We start from the raw sequence: 21,019 nt of genomic DNA on the forward strand, positions 1-21,019 counted from the left end.
TGTAGTAAATATACCAAACCTCTGGAGCGTAGTGAGCCTTTTCAGCTTCTAAGTTAATGAACTTTTTCCAAATTGTATACCTTAAGACTAACTTAGCCTTTCTTCTTTGATATGCATTCTTTGGGCCCTTTCTATAGCCAAATTGTGTTAGCAAGAAATATTTTTAAATGGCTTGGCTAAAGTATAGATGGCCAAAGAGAACCACATGTTGAATTTGGCTTCTATAAAGGCTAAAGGACCCTGTGGGTTATGCAACCTCTCCCTATTTGTTTCATAAAATGACTCTTTAGTTTTTGAGGTCCTTGTAGATTGGACACACTTGAACTGTATTAGGGCCAAGCTTTTCATCTGTTTACTATTTGGATTTTATAAGGTTCCTCATAGTTGTAGTGGAAGGGAAAGAATGAAAACCCTTTCAAATCTCAAAACAAACTTTGGGAATATAATTATATATAAATAGAATCTTCTTAGCCATAAGGTTTTCTTTCTCCCTCTCACTTCTCCCCCTCCTCTCCCTCCTTCCCCCTTCCCACCGCTTCTTTAATTTTAATAATTCTGTTCCAGCTCTTGTTTTAGAATAAATTTTCTCAACCTAGAGGAGAAATCTTTGATAACATGTGGGATGTGTTAAAATCTTCATCTTTTCTAACTTTGCTCTTTGTGGCCTTAGAGATTTTCGCCCAGGCCATTCCTTGAATTAACATGTTGTTATAATTTGTGAAAAGATTGGAGTTGCTGATTGTTTAGTTTTGCCTACCCAACTTCATTTCTAAAGGTGTTTTCCTTTGGAACTGAGATCCACTTTGAAGTGAAATAGCCCCGTTATAATCAGATTTGTTTGCTGATTTGGATTCATGTCGTTCCATTTCAGACATCTCCCAAATGATGGATTTTGAAAGTAATGTGTGGAGAAGCTTAATCTGATGAACCCTCATCTGCCTTTTTTAAAAAGCAGTTGGAGGAGTTTTTCTTTTTCCTAGCAGGGTTCTAATTAAGAGCAGCACCTGATGGTTTTAAGCCAGGTCTTGGGAAATTTGTGGTTATTGTAGCCGTGGTTTATTCTGCTGTGTCCTTCATCCAAGTGGAGACAGGATATTTTTCTTCCATTGTTGTTTTGTAGATGTATTTAGCTCAATAGTAATTTGTATTTAAATTAAAAGCAAACACAAAACTCAAAAAGTCTTTTTAAGGTGAGACATAATTCTACAAGACTATTGAGTGGCATCTGCCTGTCTCTTTCCAGGAGAGGCCTCTCCATGTGGAGCAGAGCATGCATTGCATTGCCCCTGGACATATTTTGGGGGGAGAGAATTAGGCTAATATGTCTATGTCAACAACTCTCACATAATGGATAGTTTTCAGTGGAAGGGAATGATTCCCCAGACCTTAACTTAAATTGGCAATACGTTTTTCTGCTCTTTGATTATTTTGCTACCTGGAAAAGTTGCATCCATAGTGAAAATTATTCCATATTTTAACCTTTGAGCTGGCTGCTAAGGTCTCCTTGGGGACAGGGACACTTTGTAGTTATTTATAACCTTAGAAAAGGGCAGTACGACTGTAAACAGCCAGCACAAACTGAGGCTTGGGAGTCAGTGGAAGCATTTGTTGGTAATCTCACTACTTTCTATGAGTTGAAATTCATGTACCTTCTTGTTCATTCTGACTTTGTCTGGATGAGCCTTACTAGCCAGGCTAGTCCATAAAACTCTATCTTATAACACTTAGATTGAGGAGAAGAAGGAAAAATAACCATTTCAGGTACAAAAGCGTATCTAATCCTCACAATCATTTTAGATTCTATGCTTGTCTAAAAGATATCTGTAAACTGGGAAGATCTTAAAGGTGTTGACATGCATACATAATATTATGCTTGTTTCTGAGTTTTTCTTATATACAACGGTTGTAAGAGCAATTCAACTCTTAATTAGATAAATATTTGGCGGTGGCAGAAAGTATGTTCTACATCTTAGTCTGGTATAGGAAAAACTTAGTTACATATCTAGATATGTTTTAACGTATGTATTTGTGTGTGTGTGTGTGTACATATATTTTTTATATATTTACATAATAAATAAAAATCTTAGATTTTTTTTTAATCAAAGAAGAGTGTAGTTTTGGGAATGTATTACTTCTTTAAAATTGGTGTGAGATCAACTGATAATTTTCTTTGTTTAATGTTCTATTGTTTTAAAAGTATGCCTGGGTTCCTATGCTGTTATTCATTCAGCAACTCCCAAACTTTAACATTTTAACTAGAGCTTGTTAAGGAAAAGCTAGGATTTCAAGACAGAGTCTAGTTATTCAGCAACAATTTTATTAACAAACTAGAGGCCCGGTGCACAAAAATTTGTGCACTCGGGGGGGGGGGGTACCTCAGCCCGGCCTGTGCCCTCTCGCAGTCTGGGACCCCTCAGGAGATAACGACCTGCTGGCTTAGGCCTGCTCCCGGGTGGCAGAGGGCAGGCCCAATCCCTAGGTGCAGCCCCTGGTCGGGCTCAGAGCAGGGCCGATTGGGGAGTTGGGGCACTGCCCCCTGTCATGCACAGAGCAGGGCGATCAGGAGGCTGTGATGCCACCCTCAGTCACGCTCAGGGTAGGGCCGATTGGGGGGTTGGGGCACCATCCCCTGTCATATTCAAGGCAGGGTCGATGGGGAGGTTGCGGCGCCACCCCCTGTCACGCACAGAGCAGGGCCAATCAGGGGGTTGGGGCGCTGCCCTCTGTCACGCACAGAGCAGGGCCCATCAGGGGGTTGGGGCGCCGCCCTCTATCACCCACAGAGCAGGGTCGATCAGGGGGTTGGGGCGCCGCCACACTCACACTCAGGGCAGGGCCGATGGGGAGGTTATGGCTCTACCCCGTCACACACAGAGCAGGGCCTGTGGGGGGGTGGGGGGGGTTGGGGCGCCGCACCCTGTCACACACAGAGCCGCAGGGCGATCAGGGGGTTGGTGAGCTCCCTCCTATCAGGCACAGAGCAGGGCTGATCAGGGGGTTGGGGCGCCTTCCCCTGTCACGAACAGAGCAGGGTGGGTAGGGAGGTTGTGGCCCCGCCCCCTGTCACACACAGAGCCGCAGGGCGATCAGGGGGTTTGAGCACTGCCCCCTGTCACACTGATCCCGGTGCCGGAGGCCTCGCGGCTCCACTGATCCCGGTGCTGGGAGGCATATTACCCTTTTACTATATAGGGTAGAGGCCTGGTGCATGGGTGGGTGCCGGCTGGTTTGCCCTGAAGGGTGTCCTGGATCAGGGTGGGGGTCCCCACTGGGGTGCCTGGCCAGCCTGGGTGAGGGGATGATGGCTGTTTGCAGCTGGTCACACATCCTTCAGGGTGGGGGTCCCCACTGGGGTGCCTGGCCAGCCTGGGTGAGGGGATGATGGCTGTTTGCAGCTGGTCACACACCCACAGGGTGGGGTGCCTGGCCAGTCTGGGTGAGGGGCTGAGGGCTGTTTTCAGGCTGGGGGTGACTGAAGCTCCCAACCACTCCTTTTTTTCTTTTTTCTTTTTTTATTCTGGGCCAGCTTTAGTTTTGAGGCTTGGCTCCAGCTCTTAGGCCTCCGCTGCTGAAAGTAGGTTTCTGGCCTTTGGTTACAATGTTGCGATCCTTCTGGCTGAAGCCCTGCGGACTAAAGCAGGTTTCTGGGGTTTTGTTTAGTTTCTATATTTGTTACATAGTTGCTTAGAGTTGCAGCTCAGAGGCCTGCAGCGGCAGGCGGGGAAGGTTGGAGTCCTCCATCACTGAAGCAAGCAAGCCTCATGTTAGTTTCAAGCTGCCTGGCTGCCAGCCGCCATCTTGGCTGGCAGTTAATTTGCATATCTCACTGATTAGCCAATGGAAAGGGTAGCGGTCGTACGCCAATTACCATGTTTCTCTTTTATTAGATAGGATATTTACTTTTTAATATGTTTCTATTGATTTTAGAGAGAGAGCAAGGGAACCGGAGAGAGAGATAGAAACATTGATGAAAGCGATGATCAGCTGCCTTCTGCATAACCCCCACCCGGGATAGAGCCTGCAACCCAGGCATGTGCCCTGAATGGGAATCAAACCGGGGGCCTCTCAGTGCATGGGTTGATGCTCAACCATTGAGCCACACTTGCCAGGAACAAATATTTATTGAGTGCCTACTATACCATTAGGCACATGGGGGATGCTCTTCTCTCATTGAGCTTAACTTCTAGTGGGGAAGACAATAGACAAGTAAAAAAAATTAAAACAATAATTTCAGGTGGTGGTAATAAAGAAGAAAATAAAATAGGGTAATATGAAGAAAGGGATGGACTAGAAGTGGGCTTTAGATCAGATGGTCAGAGAAGACCTCTCAGGATATTACATTTGATAGAATACCTAAAAGACAAGAGGGAGCCAGCTATGAAAAGAACCGAGGGAAGAAAGAGCTTTTCAGGTAGAGGAAAGAGTCTGGTGTGTTCACCAAATAGAATTAATGGCCTGAGTGGCTGGCATGGTGCTTGAGAAGCCTAAGTGTTAGATGAGGTCAGGGAGGTGCAATGAGGCCTTGGCTGTGATGACAGAAGGTACAGGATAGCAGGGGAAGCCACTGAAGAATTCCTGTCTTATCTCTCATAAGCGTCAGATTTAGAAGCTGTCTCATAACTTTAAAAAAATGATTTGTAAATGCTGCTTATTCCTTTGAAATTTTTTACTTATTATTTGAAAAGGTAATATAGTTAAAAATTCAGAAAGTACAAAAGGGAATACAATGGAAATTCTTCCCAACCAAGTACCCAGTTTCTTTCCTTGAAAGTAACCAATGTCTCTAGCTTTACATATATATATCTTTTAAAAATATATGTTAAAACAAATAGCTTTGCCCCTTTAAATAGAAAGAGCTTTCTCTTTCCTTTTTACATTTTTTAAATTTTTTTGTTAATCCTTACCTGAGGATATTTTTCCATTGGTTTTTAGAGAGAGTGGAAGGGAAGGGGAGAGACAGAGAGAGAAACATCAATGAGTTGCCTCCTACACACACCCCAACCAGGCCCGGGGATCAAGCTTGAAACCAAGGTACATGCTCTTAAGTGGAATCAAACCTGAACCCTTCAGTCTCAGGGCCAATGCTCTATCCACTGAGCCAAACCAGCTAGGGCTCTCATTCCTTTTTATTAAAAACAGATGCTTATTACACTGTCTGTATCATAATTTAATCCCCTGTTCATAGATTTTTAGGTTATTTCTATTATTTTGTGATTACAAATAGTGTTATAGTGAGAAAAATTTTATATTTATCATATCATATAGTAGGTTAAATTTCTAGAAGTGGAATTGCTGAATCAAAGAATATATGCATTTTTTATTCATTCTGATATACATTTCTCTTGATGGAGATTGTAACAATTTATGCTCTAATCAGGAATGTTCTTCTTATCCTGGACAAGTATTATCAGACATTTTGATCTTTGCCAACTCACTGGGTGAATCAATGTGCAGTTTAATTTGCATTTGTCTTATTATGAGTGCAAGTTGAACATATTTTCACATATTTAAGAACCATTGGTATTAACATTCCTGTAAACTATTGGCTGTTCTTTGCCCATTTTTCTTTCAGGCTGTTGACTTTTTTCGCATTGATCTTTAGATTCACTTAATACTAAATACCTCTTAAAGATTTCAAAAACAAACAGTGTTATATGTCAGCTTATATCTCAATTTTTTTTTTTAAAAAAAAGCAGCTTTCTTTGACTTATAAATTGTGTTGTTGTTAATCCTCACTTTAGGATGTTTTTTCCATTGATTTTTAGGTAGAGTAGAAGAGGGAAGGAGGAAGGGGAGGAGGAGAGAGAAAGAAACATCAATGTAAGAGAGACACATTGATTGGTTGCCTCCTGAATGTGCCTGGACCAAGGCAGGGATTGAACCTGCAATCCAAGTACATGCCCTTGACTGGGAATTGAACCCATGACCCTTCCATGCACGGGCCAATGTTCTAACCACTGAGCACACCAGCCAGGGCTAACTTATAGATTTTATAAAGAACATGATAAGGGACATAAGAGAAACCAAATCTTTCCTTTGCTGATTGAGGTCTCTCTTTGATGACTCTTAGTTTTATTTTAAGAAGTATCTCTAAATTTTAAAGTGCATTTAGTATTTGGTTATACTAGATTGAACTAAAAAAAAGTTTACCTATAATAAATATTCAAAAGTCATTCAAATGTTGCAACAGAGAAAGTCAGTATGACTTATAATAATCTGTCCTTGGGGTTATGAGAAAGAAATTATTACTTCCTGGGCTATATATGATTGAAGACACTATAAGAGAAGAAACACAAACCCTCTTTTGAAGTCACATCAGTTTCGCAAAAATGAGTATACTCAAATCTTTCTGTAGTTTAGTTTCTTCTCTCTCTCCCCCTCCCTTTCTTCCTCTCTCCTTCCCTTAACTGTCAACAATCTTTTTGGCTTCTTCTGTTTTGAAAATGCAAACGTCTCTCAGGTTTAAAATAGTTATGACATTGGGGGTTTTCCTTACTTGGAAACTGTACAAGCCTTTAAACCAAAAGAAGAAAAAAGTGACAGGCTTTTAAAAAGTCCCTAACAAACCATTCTTTGACAAGAAGCTATGTTCCCAGCCATCTAACTTGTGCATGTTTGTGTATTATGTTGAACCACATGAAATTGCCCATATTTGGCTATTTTCAGCCTACTGAACAATTACATGGATCAATCTGATATATCCACAATCTATTTCTGTAACTTAAAGGCCGTTGGGTAGAAGGCTAATGCATAGACATCATGTGTGGATTATGCCTGTTTTAGTTGTTTGTTAAAAAAAATTATCTGAATGATTAGATTAGATTGAAGATGGACAAATGCTTGTAGAGAATAAAAGAAATATAAAAATAACTGTATAAATTGTCTCACACTTATCAGAGAGTGTGCTAGCCTAGCTCTGTGTATACTGAAGGTTAAACTGTTGCAACACTTTCCCCTGTTGTATCCTGAAAGAATCCTGGTTATGTAAGAGTTTAATTCAGATTACTGATTTTTGTCTTCAGAATGAAAGAAATGATAGCCAATCCTTTTCTCCATGTAGAATGAAGATATACTTAATACTGGATGAAAAATTCACTTTACCAGGGCTGAAACTTGAGAGTGCCAGGCTAGGAGTTTTTGGTTTTGTTTATAACTCATTCAAAAGAACAAATTAATGATTTTCATTACATTGCAAATCTAATATACTCCGCACTGTTCAAAGCGCTCTTTTAGAGACTGCAGCCTGAACGCCGGGGCTTAGACCGCTCAGCCATCCTGACCACAGCAAAGCGCTCTTTTAGAGATATGTGAAAGAAACAAACAGAAAAGTTAATGGACTTGAATGCAATTGGATAAATGTTTCAGCCATCAAAGTATTTTTGCTGAATGCCTTGTTCCAGGCAGGCTGCTAGGTGGTGAAGGGGGTATAAGGAATAGTTGCAAGTTCCTTTTAAGGAACTTAAAGTTTACTAGAGGCAACAGAAGTGTTCATACGTGTAAAAGAAGGCAGAAAAGAAGTGCACTGGGTAGGTTCAATGAAAGTATCTGCATCATAATACCTGCTAGGAAACATTCTGTTAGGGATTGTTATTAGTTGCTATCTGATTATTACCTTCATTGGAATTTGAGCAGTATTACAGTTGACAGGTATTTTAAGTATATTTCTTGGTCTACTCAGAAGAGGTGTAACCTCACAGGTCAGGATTTAATAGAGTGAACAGAAAAATAAGTGGTGGTATATAACAGATATGTTCAGCCTCAGAGTTGTCAATACACTGGGAAGTTTTGCTAAGCTTTGGAGAACAAATTTCTCATTTGAGAACTTGACAGTTTGTCCTAACTTGTTTGAAGTCAGGAACAATATATTTTGGTGCTAGTTGTCTCCTACAAAGGATCTCAAACCATGACCCTCAAATAGACCTCCTCTTTTCTAAAATTGTTTTTCTGCTGGGTATCTGCAGTAGTTGGCGTAAAGTGCTAGAGAGTTCATGTAACACCAGGCTGCTTTGCTGATCAACACTTCGCCCATGGTGCCTGCTATGAGTGAAATTAATTAGACTTATGCTATCCTAGTCAATTTCCCTCTCAGCAGGTTGTGTGGTTAGAGCTCCTCAGAGTTTAAGGCTGATTCTGCAGTTCTTCTAGCTACCAGGTTGGACATTTTTTAAAAATTGGAAGAAAGGTGATATTATTAAAAAACACACAACAACAATAAAAGACTTGACTACAAAATGAGTTAGAAGCAAAAAAGGAAAAAAATGGCCAAGACTAAAGTATTTTTTTTCTGGTTGTAATAATGGACCATGGTTCAATAGCAACAATTAAGCCATTAAAATAAACAGGTTTTAAAATTTGAACTTTTCTTAGACCTAGAGAATTCTTAAGTTGTTAATTATTAGATAAATTGGAACTATTTTTAAAACTTCAAGATAAACTCAAATTAGTATGTTATAATTGTTCAGGATAGAGCTGAGCCTGCACCGCACACCTCTAGAGCCACATTTCATGTTCTTAGCTAACATGTAAATTTTACATCTTTTAAGATTTTGAAATTTCATTCTGGCCTCTAGCAGAATGGCCTACCATTACTGGCAGTAATGTAACTGGGATTTGTAAAACTGCTTTATGGTGATTTACTCATTGCTAGACAAACAATTCTGTGACAATGTGTTTTCCCTCAAGTGCAAGCCTACTGTGATCATAGGTGATCCAGTATAGCATTTGGTCTCTTTTCTTGATGTTTTTGTGGAATCAGGAATTGCACCAACCAAGGAGGCTCAAATGCCAATGCAATGCTTAGTTTGCTAGCTTAAGTGAAATAGTACATCATGTTTAAGATTGTTAACTCCATCTCTGATTATATGGGATGCTTTAGTTGTAAATGCCTATAGAATAGTGTTTAAAACCAGTGGGGACTCTGGTCAGACCAATAGTATTACTCTGTGAGGGTAATAACTCCCCCTCCATGATCTATAGTAATAAAAGGGCAATATGCTAATTAGACCAGATGTCTTCTGGATGTCATTCTGGATGTCCTTCCTGACAAAGCCAGTGCTGGAGGGAAGCCAGCCCAGGTCCCAGGTGCCTGCAGGTGGCCGGAGGAGGGAAGCAGCCCGGGTCCCGGGTGCCGGAGGGAAACCGATGCCGACAGCTGGGGGAAGGAAGCCTACTTTTGCACGAATTTTTGTGCATTGGGCCTCTAGTTATTACATAAGTGTCACTGACTGTGTATGAGTTGAGTGATTTTTTTTTTTCTGTAATTCATTTATACCTATTTCTCCAAATGCTTTGAGGCAGTTTCCAAAAACATTTAATAGAAAAGAATAATCAGTTGAAGGAATTACAGTAAAGGGAATAACAATGTTAAGTAAATAATAAAGCTATGATAGAATGAGCATTTGAATCTGTATAAAATACAGCATATAGAATAACCTATAGTTTCAAAAGATCATGGCACCTCCCCGAGTCCCGGAGTCCCGCCCCGTGTGGCCAGTTTGCTGTAGGTTGGCCCCGAGTCCTGGAGTGCTGCCCCAATGCCCTGCCTCCGGGCTGTGTGGAGTGGTCGCCAGGCCCCGCCCCCATGGAACACTTGTGGCACCACGGAAACCCCACCAGAAGATGCGCGAAGTGGATGCCAGGACCCCTGTGCCCCTGCAGGGCCGCAGGAACCCTGGCGGAAGCCGTGCAGAGCGGCCATCGCCCCCACTGTGCGCACTGCCATCTTGTAATGTGTTATAGTGTGAGGGTCAATTTGCATATTACCTCTTTATTATATAGGATGGATAACCCAATTTATTTCTCTTCTCCTTTGAATGGATTTTCAGTTTGCTTCTAGTTTTTTCATTGTTATAAACGAAGCTACATTGAACACACTTGTCTATGTCTTCTTGTGCCCATGTGCAGTTTCTCTAGGGCAGTGATTCTCAAAATGTGGTTCCAGGACCAGCATATCAGGATCATGTGGGAACTTTGTTAGAAATGCAAATTTAGAGGCTCATTCCAAACCTCTGAATCAGAAACTCTGAGGGTGAGGCTCAGTAACCAGTTTTGTAGGTGATTCTGACACTCACTAAAATTTGAGAACCACTATTCTGGTGCAGTATTATAGTTAAAAGTAGAATTGCTGAGCCTTCGTGTACACATATACTCAACTTCACAAGATATGGCCAGATTCCCATCCAAATATATTTTCCCACCAACAGTGTATGAGAGTTCCCATATCCCCCTTCACGGTTTGGTTGATTTTTCTTTCCTTCTGCAGGTCTTATAGATGTAAAATGTTTTAGAGCAACTTCCTTCCTTCCTTCCTTCCTTCCTTCCTTCCTTCCTTCCTTCCTTCCTTCCTTCCTTTTTTTAATGAATGATATTTTTGTAAGGTAGCTGGCCTTTTTCTTAATGATTTTATAGAAACAATTTATATACCAATTCATATATTAATGAATTTTTTTTGGTCATGCATTGCAAGGAGCTTTATTTTTTCAGTTTGGCTTTGTTTATAATACTTAAGAAAATTGTAACCTAATTCACCAATTTTTTGAGTGGCATTGGAGGGGAGAATTTTGAATTGAATTTGATTTACTACTGGGACACCCTGCTAAGATATGTAGCAGTTATTTGAAATGGTCTGAGCCTTATGAGAGAAGTTAAAGTTAGAGAGATTTAGGAAATATTTTTATCAAGGCAGAAATTTGACACTGTTGGGATGGATAAAATTGCCATGAAAGAGAACGTTGATTGAGAAAATGACTGAGGATTAAATTATGGGGAGCAGTAGTGAAGGAAGAGCATCCAACAAAAGAGATTGAAGAATGATCATAGAACAGAGAGGGCAAGAGCAAGGAGAAGAATCTGGAAAATTGAATAGTGATGGGGTATAAGTGGGGAGGGATCTCTGCTGCAGAGAAGGTAACACATCTAAGAAAGGGGTAAATGTTGCCCTTTAAGAGAGCAGCTAGCAATGGGTTGAGGAATAGAAACCTACTCTTCATTAGTTTGTACTAAAGTATAAGAGAAGATGAGACAGTGGTTAGAGAGGTAACAAGATCATTTCCCCTCAGGAGTAGAGTATTTGTGACTTAGGTGAAGGAGCTGGTGGCATAGTTGTGTGCGGTGTTCACTATGCTATCGCCTCTTCGGGCAGCCTTTCCATAGATGTACTTCATATACCCATTGAGTAAATTCATTCGGTAAGATAATGTTAAGTATTGTGCAGAGGATTAAAATAGGGTGATGTAATTGTTATTAGGAGACTATATTAGAATAGGCGATCTTCTCCGAGGTTAACACTTAAGTTTGGGATTGGACTTGTAAGTAGCTATTTGAACAATATGAGTAGAGAATTCTAGGCAGGAGACAAACTTTTTAGTCTTTGTCTAGACTAGAAGGTCAAACAGAAATAGTAGGATCATGTGCCATTAATCTAAAACATCCTTTTGCTTTTTCTGTCAACCAGGGTGAAGAGAAAACAGAAATCTTTGTCCTCTGACTTTGGAAATCTTGTTTAACCTTCAAACTGGCGATGTCAAGGGTTCCAAGTCCTCCACCTCCGGCAGAAATGTCGAGTGGCCCTGTAGCTGAGAGCTGGTGCTACACACAGGTAAGTTATGTTTTCACCCTGTAAATCTTTGCATGTTGAGAGGATTTGGTGGGCAATAGGAATACGATTTCTTTCTACACTGGGTTTTCTGCTTTCTCAGAGACATAACTGCCAGATAGTAGATAGATATTTGTCAGCTTTCCATTCCTTGGTTTTCCAAATGGAATCTGAATACCCTAGGTTTTTCACTGGAGATTAAAAGGGGGGACTCTGAAATTAGATCCACTTACATCCTCCTTGATGGAAATGTGTTCCTGTGTTGGGCAACTCAAAAGGAAACTAGGTTTGAGATTTTCAACCCCAGGTAGTAGCATCAACATCTCAGTTGTCAAACACTGCTCTGAACAAAGGCTCATTATAGGTATGGCTTTGTCATCTGCTTTCCCAACCCTGTCCATGTTTTTCCTACTTTCCATTCAGTATTTCTCAGAAGCTGAGAAAAGCTATGAAAGCAGTTGGTCACTGTGAGATTTCTTAAAACGTGGATGAGGGCCCTGCTGGTGTGGCTCATGTGACACATGCCCAGGTTTCAGGCTCCGTCTCCTATAGGGGGTGTACAGGAGGCAGCTGATCGATATTTTTCTCTCATCGATGTTTCTATCTCTATTTCTCTCCCTTCCTTTCTCTCTCTTAAAGCCAATAAAAACATACATTTTTAAAATGTGGAAGAGGGACCTACGGTGAGAGAAAAGCTGAGCCTCCATGCTGGCCAAATAGTGCTATCTTCGTCTGGGATCATGTAGAGGGAGGGAGCAGAAACAATGATCTGATCTTCAGCCTGTTTTTTAGGTCACCCGCTTACTTAATTCCTGGTTTTCTATCAACAGATCAAGGTAGTGAAATTCTCCTACATGTGGACCATCAATAACTTTAGCTTTTGCCGGGAGGAAATGGGTGAAGTCATTAAAAGCTCAACCTTTTCATCAGGAGCCAATGATAAACTGAAATGGTGAGGAAGAACACATCTAGCTGTAAAAATATTTCTAAAAGTTGCCTGTTTTGCTTGGTTTTATGGGGAGATTGACTAGAATGTAAGGTACTTGGAGATAGGGACTTTGTACTTAAAATTCCCCAGCGTCTACGACTGTGCCTGATACACATAGGTGCTTGCTATGTAATTGTTGAATTAATTTAGTGAGTATATCAGGGATCTGCAAATTCAAATGGCTGTAGGGTAATGTAAATGAGTAAAGAGGGCCAGTGTTGTAAAAGATAATCCGTATCTGGTGTAAGTGTTGACTGTTAGGCAAACCAGCTGGTGTCCTTCTAAAAGGGGCAGTGGTTACTGAGATCCAGCTGACTATAGCTATATGTGAATAAGGGCTGATCATTGCCAAATTTTCTGATTCTTTAAGTAAAGCAAGAAATCTAGATTTTAACATACAGTCTCTTGACTTTTAAAATGACTGTTTTTAAAAAATAAAGATTTATTTGCTTATGTAACTGGAATGCACAGGGTGTAGGATGGTTTTGAAGCTTAGTTCAGTCCAGCATCTAGTGTTTAGATTAAGGACCCCATTTCTCTCTGCTCTGCCCTGCTCTCCATGCTGTTGGAGATCTTAAGTCTAATGTCCCTTGTGCTTGAAGGATGACTTGCATTAGTAACGGCATAACCCACTACCACCCAACAGAAGCCTTTGGACTTCCTCTGAAGTAACTGTGGTCATGCATATACTGATTGGTTTAGGTCTGGGTTCCACCAATTACTCCCTGTGGCAAAGGGGTCAGTCCCATCTAAACCATGTGTCCTCTTGAGGAGGAGCAGGCAATCAAGGGTGTTATCATGTGCTCACTGTAAAGACCAGAACACATGTCTGCGAACCACCAGTTTTGACTTCTGATAACCCGCTGAAAGTTAAATAGCTCCCCATTTAGATTTGTTGGCTATATACATTAAGCAGTGTACTACTAAATGCTGAGAGAGAATGCTTATTCATAGGCATTGTATTTAAATCTACATCTTCAACACAGTGTATAGTGACATGAGTGGCATGTGCTCTCCCTAGAGAGGCATTGGATTGAGCCACCTGTTTGTGAGAGGTGTCATAACACTGGCAAGGCCTTGGGGATGCATATGGCCTATCTGGTAGAAGCTGTATCTGAACCACATGCAGTTCAACTGACATTTACAACTTAACTCAGTTGAACCTATTAAATTCTGTCTGAATTTTGTTTTGATTCATTGGTAACAGATTGGCATCTCTGACTATATAGCGTGGAGCTATACCCTGGGAGTTTACTTTTATCTGTGCTTTCTCCGTGCTGCCGCCTTTATTTTAATCTTATAATATTATTGCCAGATTGATAAAGTATCTGTAAAAGATTGGGTACTATTCACATATTTCTCTCAAATACTTTTTTCTTTCCCAAGGTGATATTTAAGGGCTTGTTGACATTTTTTTCATGGTTTCACCACAGTCCCAACAAAATTAGGGGCTGCCTCTCCTGAGATTGAGGATTAGAATAGCCTGACTTTTAAAATATTTTAGCGGATAAAAGTGATTTGGGAGATTATGAGGAAAGAGGCAGGGATGTAAGGGATGTGTTGTCAGATTCTAGTTGACTCAGGTTGCTCTAAAAAAGTGGCTCTGAAGTAGTCATTCTACTAAATCAGAATTTCCTGGTTATGGGGCCTGAACTTGTTTATATTTTAAACATCTCCCTCTCTTGATTCTGATGTTCTAATTCTCTCCTATCACTTCACCAGCCTATAAGCATGGATGTTTTTTTTAACATTTTCCCCCCCTATCTGTTTTGGGCAGGTGTTTGAGAGTAAACCCAAAAGGGTTAGATGAAGAAAGCAAAGATTACCTGTCACTTTACCTGTTACTGGTTAGCTGTCCAAAGAGTGAAGTTCGGGCAAAATTCAAATTCTCCATCCTGAATGCCAAGGGAGAAGAAACCAAAGCTATGGGTAAATGTTCTCTTCATTGTTTGATTCTTTATTTTCACATCCAGCAACTTCATACACTGACAAGTTGTAGATTTGATCTGGTTTTTTGAGTAACCCTAAATATAACTTTTTTTTCACCTCAGAGAGTCAACGGGCATATAGGTTTGTGCAAGGCAAAGACTGGGGATTCAAAAAATTCATCCGTAGAGATTTTCTCTTGGATGAAGCCAACGGGCTTCTCCCTGATGACAAGCTTACCCTCTTCTGTGAGGTGAGTGCTTCTTCCCCACTGTGAGACTAGCAGTTCCCAGGCCTGGTCAGCAGTGGCCGATTTAATCGTATTGTATCAGGGATGGAGAATGGGAAGAACCCCCAGGTGGAATGGTGTTGCACAAACGTTATTGATGTGACTGGTTGAAAACTGCCATGATTTCAAGGCTGTTGGGCATCTAGCTTTCCACTTGTTACTGTTCTTCAAAACAAAGATTGTGTACAATCTTGGTATTTATGATTTTTGAATTGCTTGGGTCAGGATTCTGGCTTTTTCTTGGCGGGATTTTTCAGATAGCATTTGGAAGGACTGTTACTTCAAGCTGAGGAGAATGGCCAGCAAATATATGTGTATATTCGTTCCTTAAACTTTATGGCTTCTCCTTGAGTATGAAGTCCACATATGTTTGACTTTTCTGCTCTTTGAACTGGATGACTTATCAGGAGTTGAATGTCTCTGGATTGTCTTACTAGAGTAATTGTGAAATAGGAAGGTGAGAATCCTCTATTCTAGAGTGAAGGTTATATAAAGCTCTCTAACTCATAATAGCTGAGAGTTATCTGTAGTCTGTTAGGCAAGCCCTTCTCACCAACAATTTAAAAGCCTTTTTTAGGTTTACAAGAGAAGTCTTGAAGTAAAATTCCCAAACTGAGAGTGAGTTGGAAAGTGGTTTCTTTAATGACTATTTTCTAAGAAGTCGTTTCATGATGTTATCAACACATTTATAAATATTCATAAGCTCACAGTGTAATAAACGAATAAAACCTCTAGTCAACTTAGATGGCAGTGTTTCCTATACATTGTATGGTCAAGAAGCCACTTCCTGAGCAGCAGTGCTTGACGAGAATGACCACTGTATTTTCCTGGGGAGGGTGCAGGCAAGTTCCTACAGTTGTTCTGTCAAGTAATAGGCGCGCACTGTGAGTTAATGACAGTCCCAAAGCATGTCACCGCCTGTGCAGCCGGGGAGGGTGTCCCTTAGGAATCATGCCCTTTTGTAGAAGAGGACTGGCCAGTGGTAACTGGCTTTTTCTGAGTCACAGCTTAATTATTTCCACAGAATAGTACCTTGTGGTTAGGAAATTTTGGAAGCATCATTTATTAAGATACCACACTGAATATGTAAAATGCAGTTTTCATAATAGCTGCCTTACAATAAAAGAAGGAAATATTAACATGATGACATCTAAGTAAATACAGAAATTGTTGCAGTTGTTTTTTGTCTGATGAACGTTAAATTTGAATTCCATGTAAATCTAACTAGTTACATACTCAGTTGCCCAAGTAAGAAATGAATACAATTAGGTGGTTTTGTATGAAGTTAAATGTTATATAAACAGACCATCAATTTAATCTTCACCTATCTTAAAGACCTAAATTTCAGAAAAATTTAAATATAGTGGAAAATTCTAATTTCTCTTGGAAATGAAAGCCAATCTTAACTGTTCTCTGAAGAAAGATATCTCCTCTAAATATTGCACCTGGTGTTTTAGGCAGTGCCTTTATTGCATTATTTTTAAGTCCACAGTGGGTCCAGCCTTTTCTCATATGCCGCCCCCCTCCCCATATCTGCTCCACCTTTTATATGGACATTGTTGATTTGGAGACCAGTTGTCTTGCCCTCACTTGGCAATCTCTCATCCTGTAGTTAAGACTGAGGCGCCCTCTCCCCCTTCGCTTCCCCATATAAAATTCTCTTAGGAGAAATCCTGTGGTTAAGTTTAGATTTGCCTTACTGACTTAGAAGGGAAGTGAGATGACACTTCGGAAGTGAGGAGATGTTGAACAGGGAGCGTCTGCTGGGTTCTGCTGATGCCATCAGTTTCTTACCATCGGGCCAGGTATGCCATCTGTTCTTCTCACACTTCAGTGTTGGCCACAGGTGCTGAGTGTTGCTTATCATACTTGGGCTTGTGCCTAGTGAGACTCGTTTCTGTTCCAAGGCTCTCTGTGGACTTAGTAGCATTCAGCATTGCAAGACAGTTGCATGGGGGTATGTGTTGGATGTGTGGGTTTTAAAAATATATACAGCTCATCTGAGTTTTTAGCGCTTTACAAAGCTAGATTATTCTTTGGTGTAAGTCCTATCCCTTTGACCTGTTGCTTCCTTTTATCAATGGGGGAAAATATATGTATATATATGTTTATTTTAGTTCATATTCATATTTTATTTATTATTGGTTTAGATAGTATTTTGTTATTAGTCGAGGCTTTGTGAAGTTGATGCCCTCATACAAATTTAGATTATGAATACTCCACTGCTCCATTCCACATCAGTCTTTGGCCCAGACACATGTCTGTCCTGTCATGATGCAATAAGTATAGTTGTTTCATTAATTTTAAAATATTTTTTGATATTCCCAGAGGCTGCAGCAGACTAAGAATCACACATTTGTATGTTTGGGCTTTATTTTAGTAATGTTACTATTAATGAATATTTAAATGAAATTAGATTGCAAACTCTGAAAATGCCAAATGTGTGGTCTTGTTTATAATGTGCCACGCTGGGTTCACATTCAATTTTCAGTGATGTTTTTGTCTGACTATTAGGAAATGTGGCAATTCTTCCAAGATGATATTGCTTAGCTAATGTATTTGGAAGCATTTTCAAAGTATTCCTTGAATTGTCTCTTTTCACAATCCTTTGAGCTAGGTTAGTTCTATTATCTTCATTTCATGTTGTTGGGGAGAGAAGCGGTGCCTGGAGAGGTCAGGTAATTTTTTCCTAACATTGTGCAGCAAATTAGTGTCAGCTCTCCATTTTCTCTCTCTAGGCTGCTGTGCCATGCTAAGTGGAGCTAAATGCTATTTACCCAGGGAAACATGGGCTCTACCAGGTTTTCTTAACAGAGAGTATTTATTTTGGTAATGAAATAGAATCATGAAAGCTTTACACTTTCAATAATTTGGACCACGGAAAATCTACTTGAAAAATCTACTTGAAAATCTACTTTTAGCTTCTGTTGACCCTTCCCTCCATTTCTTATATTGAAAACAAGTAGCTGTTAGCAATAAAGATGCACATATTCCACCTTCATTGTATATGCCTTTGATAGGTAGAAGATTTCAGAGTTTCTTTGTAATGTTGCAATTAAAGTTGAAATATGAAATATCTAGATGCTACTAAACTCTTTAAAAAATATATTTTTAAATTGATTTTAGAGAGGAAAGGAGAAGAGGGAGAGAGAGAAACATCAGTGATGAGAGAGATTCATTGATCAGCTGCCTCCTGCATGCCCCCCCCCCCCCCACTGGGGATCAAGCCACAACCCAGACATGTACCCTGACTGGGAATCGAACCATGACCTCCTGATTCATAGGTTGACGCTCAATCACTGAACCACGCAAGCCAGGAGATACTACTTAACTCTTAAAACATTTCTTTCCTTCTCAAACAGAATATCCCTTCATAGCCTGGGAATATGATTTTTGCCAAATTTTAAATGTGTGGATCTATTTATTTTTTTCTTTTTATTGTTATTAATGAATTATTTGGATCTTTTAGTTGAACTGTGTGAAAATGCCAATATTTGATTTGTTTTTGTCCTACAAAAATGGTGATTTAATATGTAACATTATTATCCTATATAATAAAAGGCTAATATGCAAATTGTCCCCTCAACTGGGAGTTCTACTGGGAGTTCGACCAGGGGGCGGTGCTGGTCAGCCCTACCCCCAATCCCCCCCCCCCCCATCAGGGGTGGGACCAGCCCGCAAACCACCAGCGGCCCATCCCCCCAGCCACTGGGACTCCACCTGTGCACAAATTCATGCACCGGGCCTCTAGTAGGTTATAAAATATGATAATGTCGTAAACTTCAGCCAGCCCAGCAGTAACTTGGAATTAACTTGTATGTTTCTCCCCTAACCCTTAAACCTGTTGTCTTCCCCCCTTGGGATATACTAAAGAGCTATTTTGAATTATATGTTATCTCCTCATATATTATTTGTAGCCTGAATAATATGTTGTTTTCATTTGATTGGTTTTGAGCTTTATAAAGTTGGTGTCAGAAAGTATGTAGTCATCTAGGACTTGTTCTTTTCACATTATGTTTCTAAAATTGATATTGTGGATGTAACTACCGTCCATTCATTTTTACTGCTGTATAACATTTGTGTGAATAGGCAACAGTTTATTCTCTTGTTGATGGACATTTAGGTTGTTGCTAGTCTTTTGATGAGAAACAGTGCTGCTGCTATAAACAATCTATGTGCAGAGTCTTTCCCCCCCTCAGTTGTTTTAATGATATGGAAGTTAAAAAATATTATTTCCATTGGTTTTATTTTTTATGTTTAAGTAAAATATTCAGGAATTGGCACAATCTTTAGTCTTTTATGAAATATTATTTTTTAAGAAAAGTAATTGACTTTAAAAGTGAGGCCCTTTTACAGCTTGAAATTTAGAGGGTTATACAGCCTTCCTGAGACATTTTCATGCAGTCATTTGTAAGACGGCATAAATGTCACAGTCACGTCATCTTCGCAGCTGTAATTCTGAATGAGTCTCCATAGTCAACTTTATAGGCATTAAAAAAAATCTTTAGTTTTTCTCAAAATGGTTTCATTTTAGCAGCATCATTTGCAGAGGAAAACAATCCCTTTCTAAGTTAAAAGTTTGGGCTCTGAAGACTCATTTGTGAATGCCATTTAAAATTTATTTTTAATTAAGCGTATTTAATGTTGGTAAGAGGTGCCAGACATTCAGAGCTCTGGAGACTCCAGGCATCCATATATCTACAGAACAAGTCTGGCTCAGACAGTAAAGGTACATTCTCCTTCTTGTGCATTCCTATTTGTGTCTGGAGAGAGGAATCGTCCCTGCAAGAGGAGTCACAGTTTTGGGTACCCCACTTATTACCAAGCATGCATCTAACCAGCAGAGGGTCTGTGGTAACCATAGTTTGAAATTCACCTTATCTCTTGCCAATTCATTTTACTCAGACTAGTAAATTGCCATCAAGTGTTAATGACTTTGGGCTCCTGTCAGCCTGGTTTAATTCAGGCTTAGGACCTAGTGCCAAAAGCATTCTCCATTCCCTTCATTGGTCATCCCAAGAGAGTCCTGCCTTTCTTTATGAGGAAGTTGGATTTACTTGGTCTTTTCCTTTTTTTAAAATAAATTAATCATCAGTATTTTTAAGCTATAATTGGAAACAGGCATTTTCTACTTTGATATTAATATTATATCAAAGAAATAAGAGTGTTAATATGAGAGAATGGCTGACCCAAATTAGAGATCTTAACACAGGACAAGAGAGGATCTGTGCAGTAGTTTGTGCTGGGTCTCAGGCTATTAAAATAATGTTATAATCTGGCTCTGATAAATGTGCTGCTAATGCTAAGCACATTCATAATTGATTAACTTGGCTGCTTCATTGCTCAAGACTATAACAGCTCGTTTTAAACAAATGAATAAATTTCTCGACCTGGTAATAAATATCTCACTCCAGCACAGAAGGGATTGCGGGTCATTTGGATGGGGCATTAACTTTGCCTCGGGGTTTATGACTGCATTTAAGGGATGACTTCTATCTTGAAGGTTAAAAGAAATTTGGGTCATTTAGGATGTTCCTAAGCTGCCTTTCTCAACTAACTTATCAGAATAGCAAAATGGGGGAGCTAATTCTCAAGGTTTATGAATTCTGCTTTGATTTTAACATTTCTAACCTATTATGATGTAGGAGATGAAGCATAGCAGTGATTGCTAGGCAGAAGACTGATCTGCTTCAGTTTGGTAACTTACATTTATTTTGTAATGTTATATGATTTATAAATTCTTGTATTTGGTATACTAACAAATTTACCTTTCACTGACCCATCTAGAAGTTACCTTGTTTTGTTTTGTTTTAAATCTAAACTGAACTGTTAATTCAACTGGTTAAAACCTGCTGCTGAAGCCATGTGGCAAGTTGGATCCCTCTTTAAACCTGTTCTTCTCATTCTGTTCCAAAGCTATGAGTGCAAGTCTAGCAGGAGCCAGCAGTCTTGTATTTCATTGTCACAAATGACTGAGTAAGGGTATAAATGGAGTGGGATACCCACATAGTTATCTCTACCAGAAAGATCTTCCAAGCCTAGTCCTGTTCATTAAATTAACACTTGCACGGAAGTACCAATTATTTACCAGGCCCTATGGAAGTTGCATTTTATTTTCATGTTCCAGACCTAACTAAAGTAAGTGAAATGCTTTTAGGTGTACTAGATTTTTCTCTCTGAAGAGTTTAATTTAAATGGTAGTTTCTATAGGAGTTCTTTGTAT

The 21,019-nt window shown here is 39.8% G+C and overlaps 1 protein-coding gene across 4 annotated transcripts in view; it reads left to right on the top strand.

Annotated features, from left to right (window-relative positions):
- Positions 1–21,019, top strand: part of SPOP (speckle type BTB/POZ protein) — an 81,144-nt gene that overhangs the window by 48,640 nt on the left and 11,485 nt on the right. For all 4 annotated transcript variants that reach the window (XM_059670682.1, XM_059670680.1, XM_059670678.1 and 1 more), the window contains 4 exons: positions 11,453–11,596; positions 12,424–12,545; positions 14,359–14,510; positions 14,633–14,760. In XM_059670682.1, the coding sequence (XP_059526665.1) occupies positions 11,519–11,596; positions 12,424–12,545; positions 14,359–14,510; positions 14,633–14,760 (480 nt within the window). In that variant the 5' untranslated portion in view covers positions 11,453–11,518. The remainder of the gene's footprint in view (positions 1–11,452; positions 11,597–12,423; positions 12,546–14,358; positions 14,511–14,632; positions 14,761–21,019) is intronic.

The sequence above is a fragment of the Myotis daubentonii genome, chromosome 16 (genome assembly GCF_963259705.1).
Source record: "Myotis daubentonii chromosome 16, mMyoDau2.1, whole genome shotgun sequence".
In the NCBI taxonomy this organism is placed as follows: Eukaryota; Metazoa; Chordata; class Mammalia; order Chiroptera; family Vespertilionidae; genus Myotis; species Myotis daubentonii.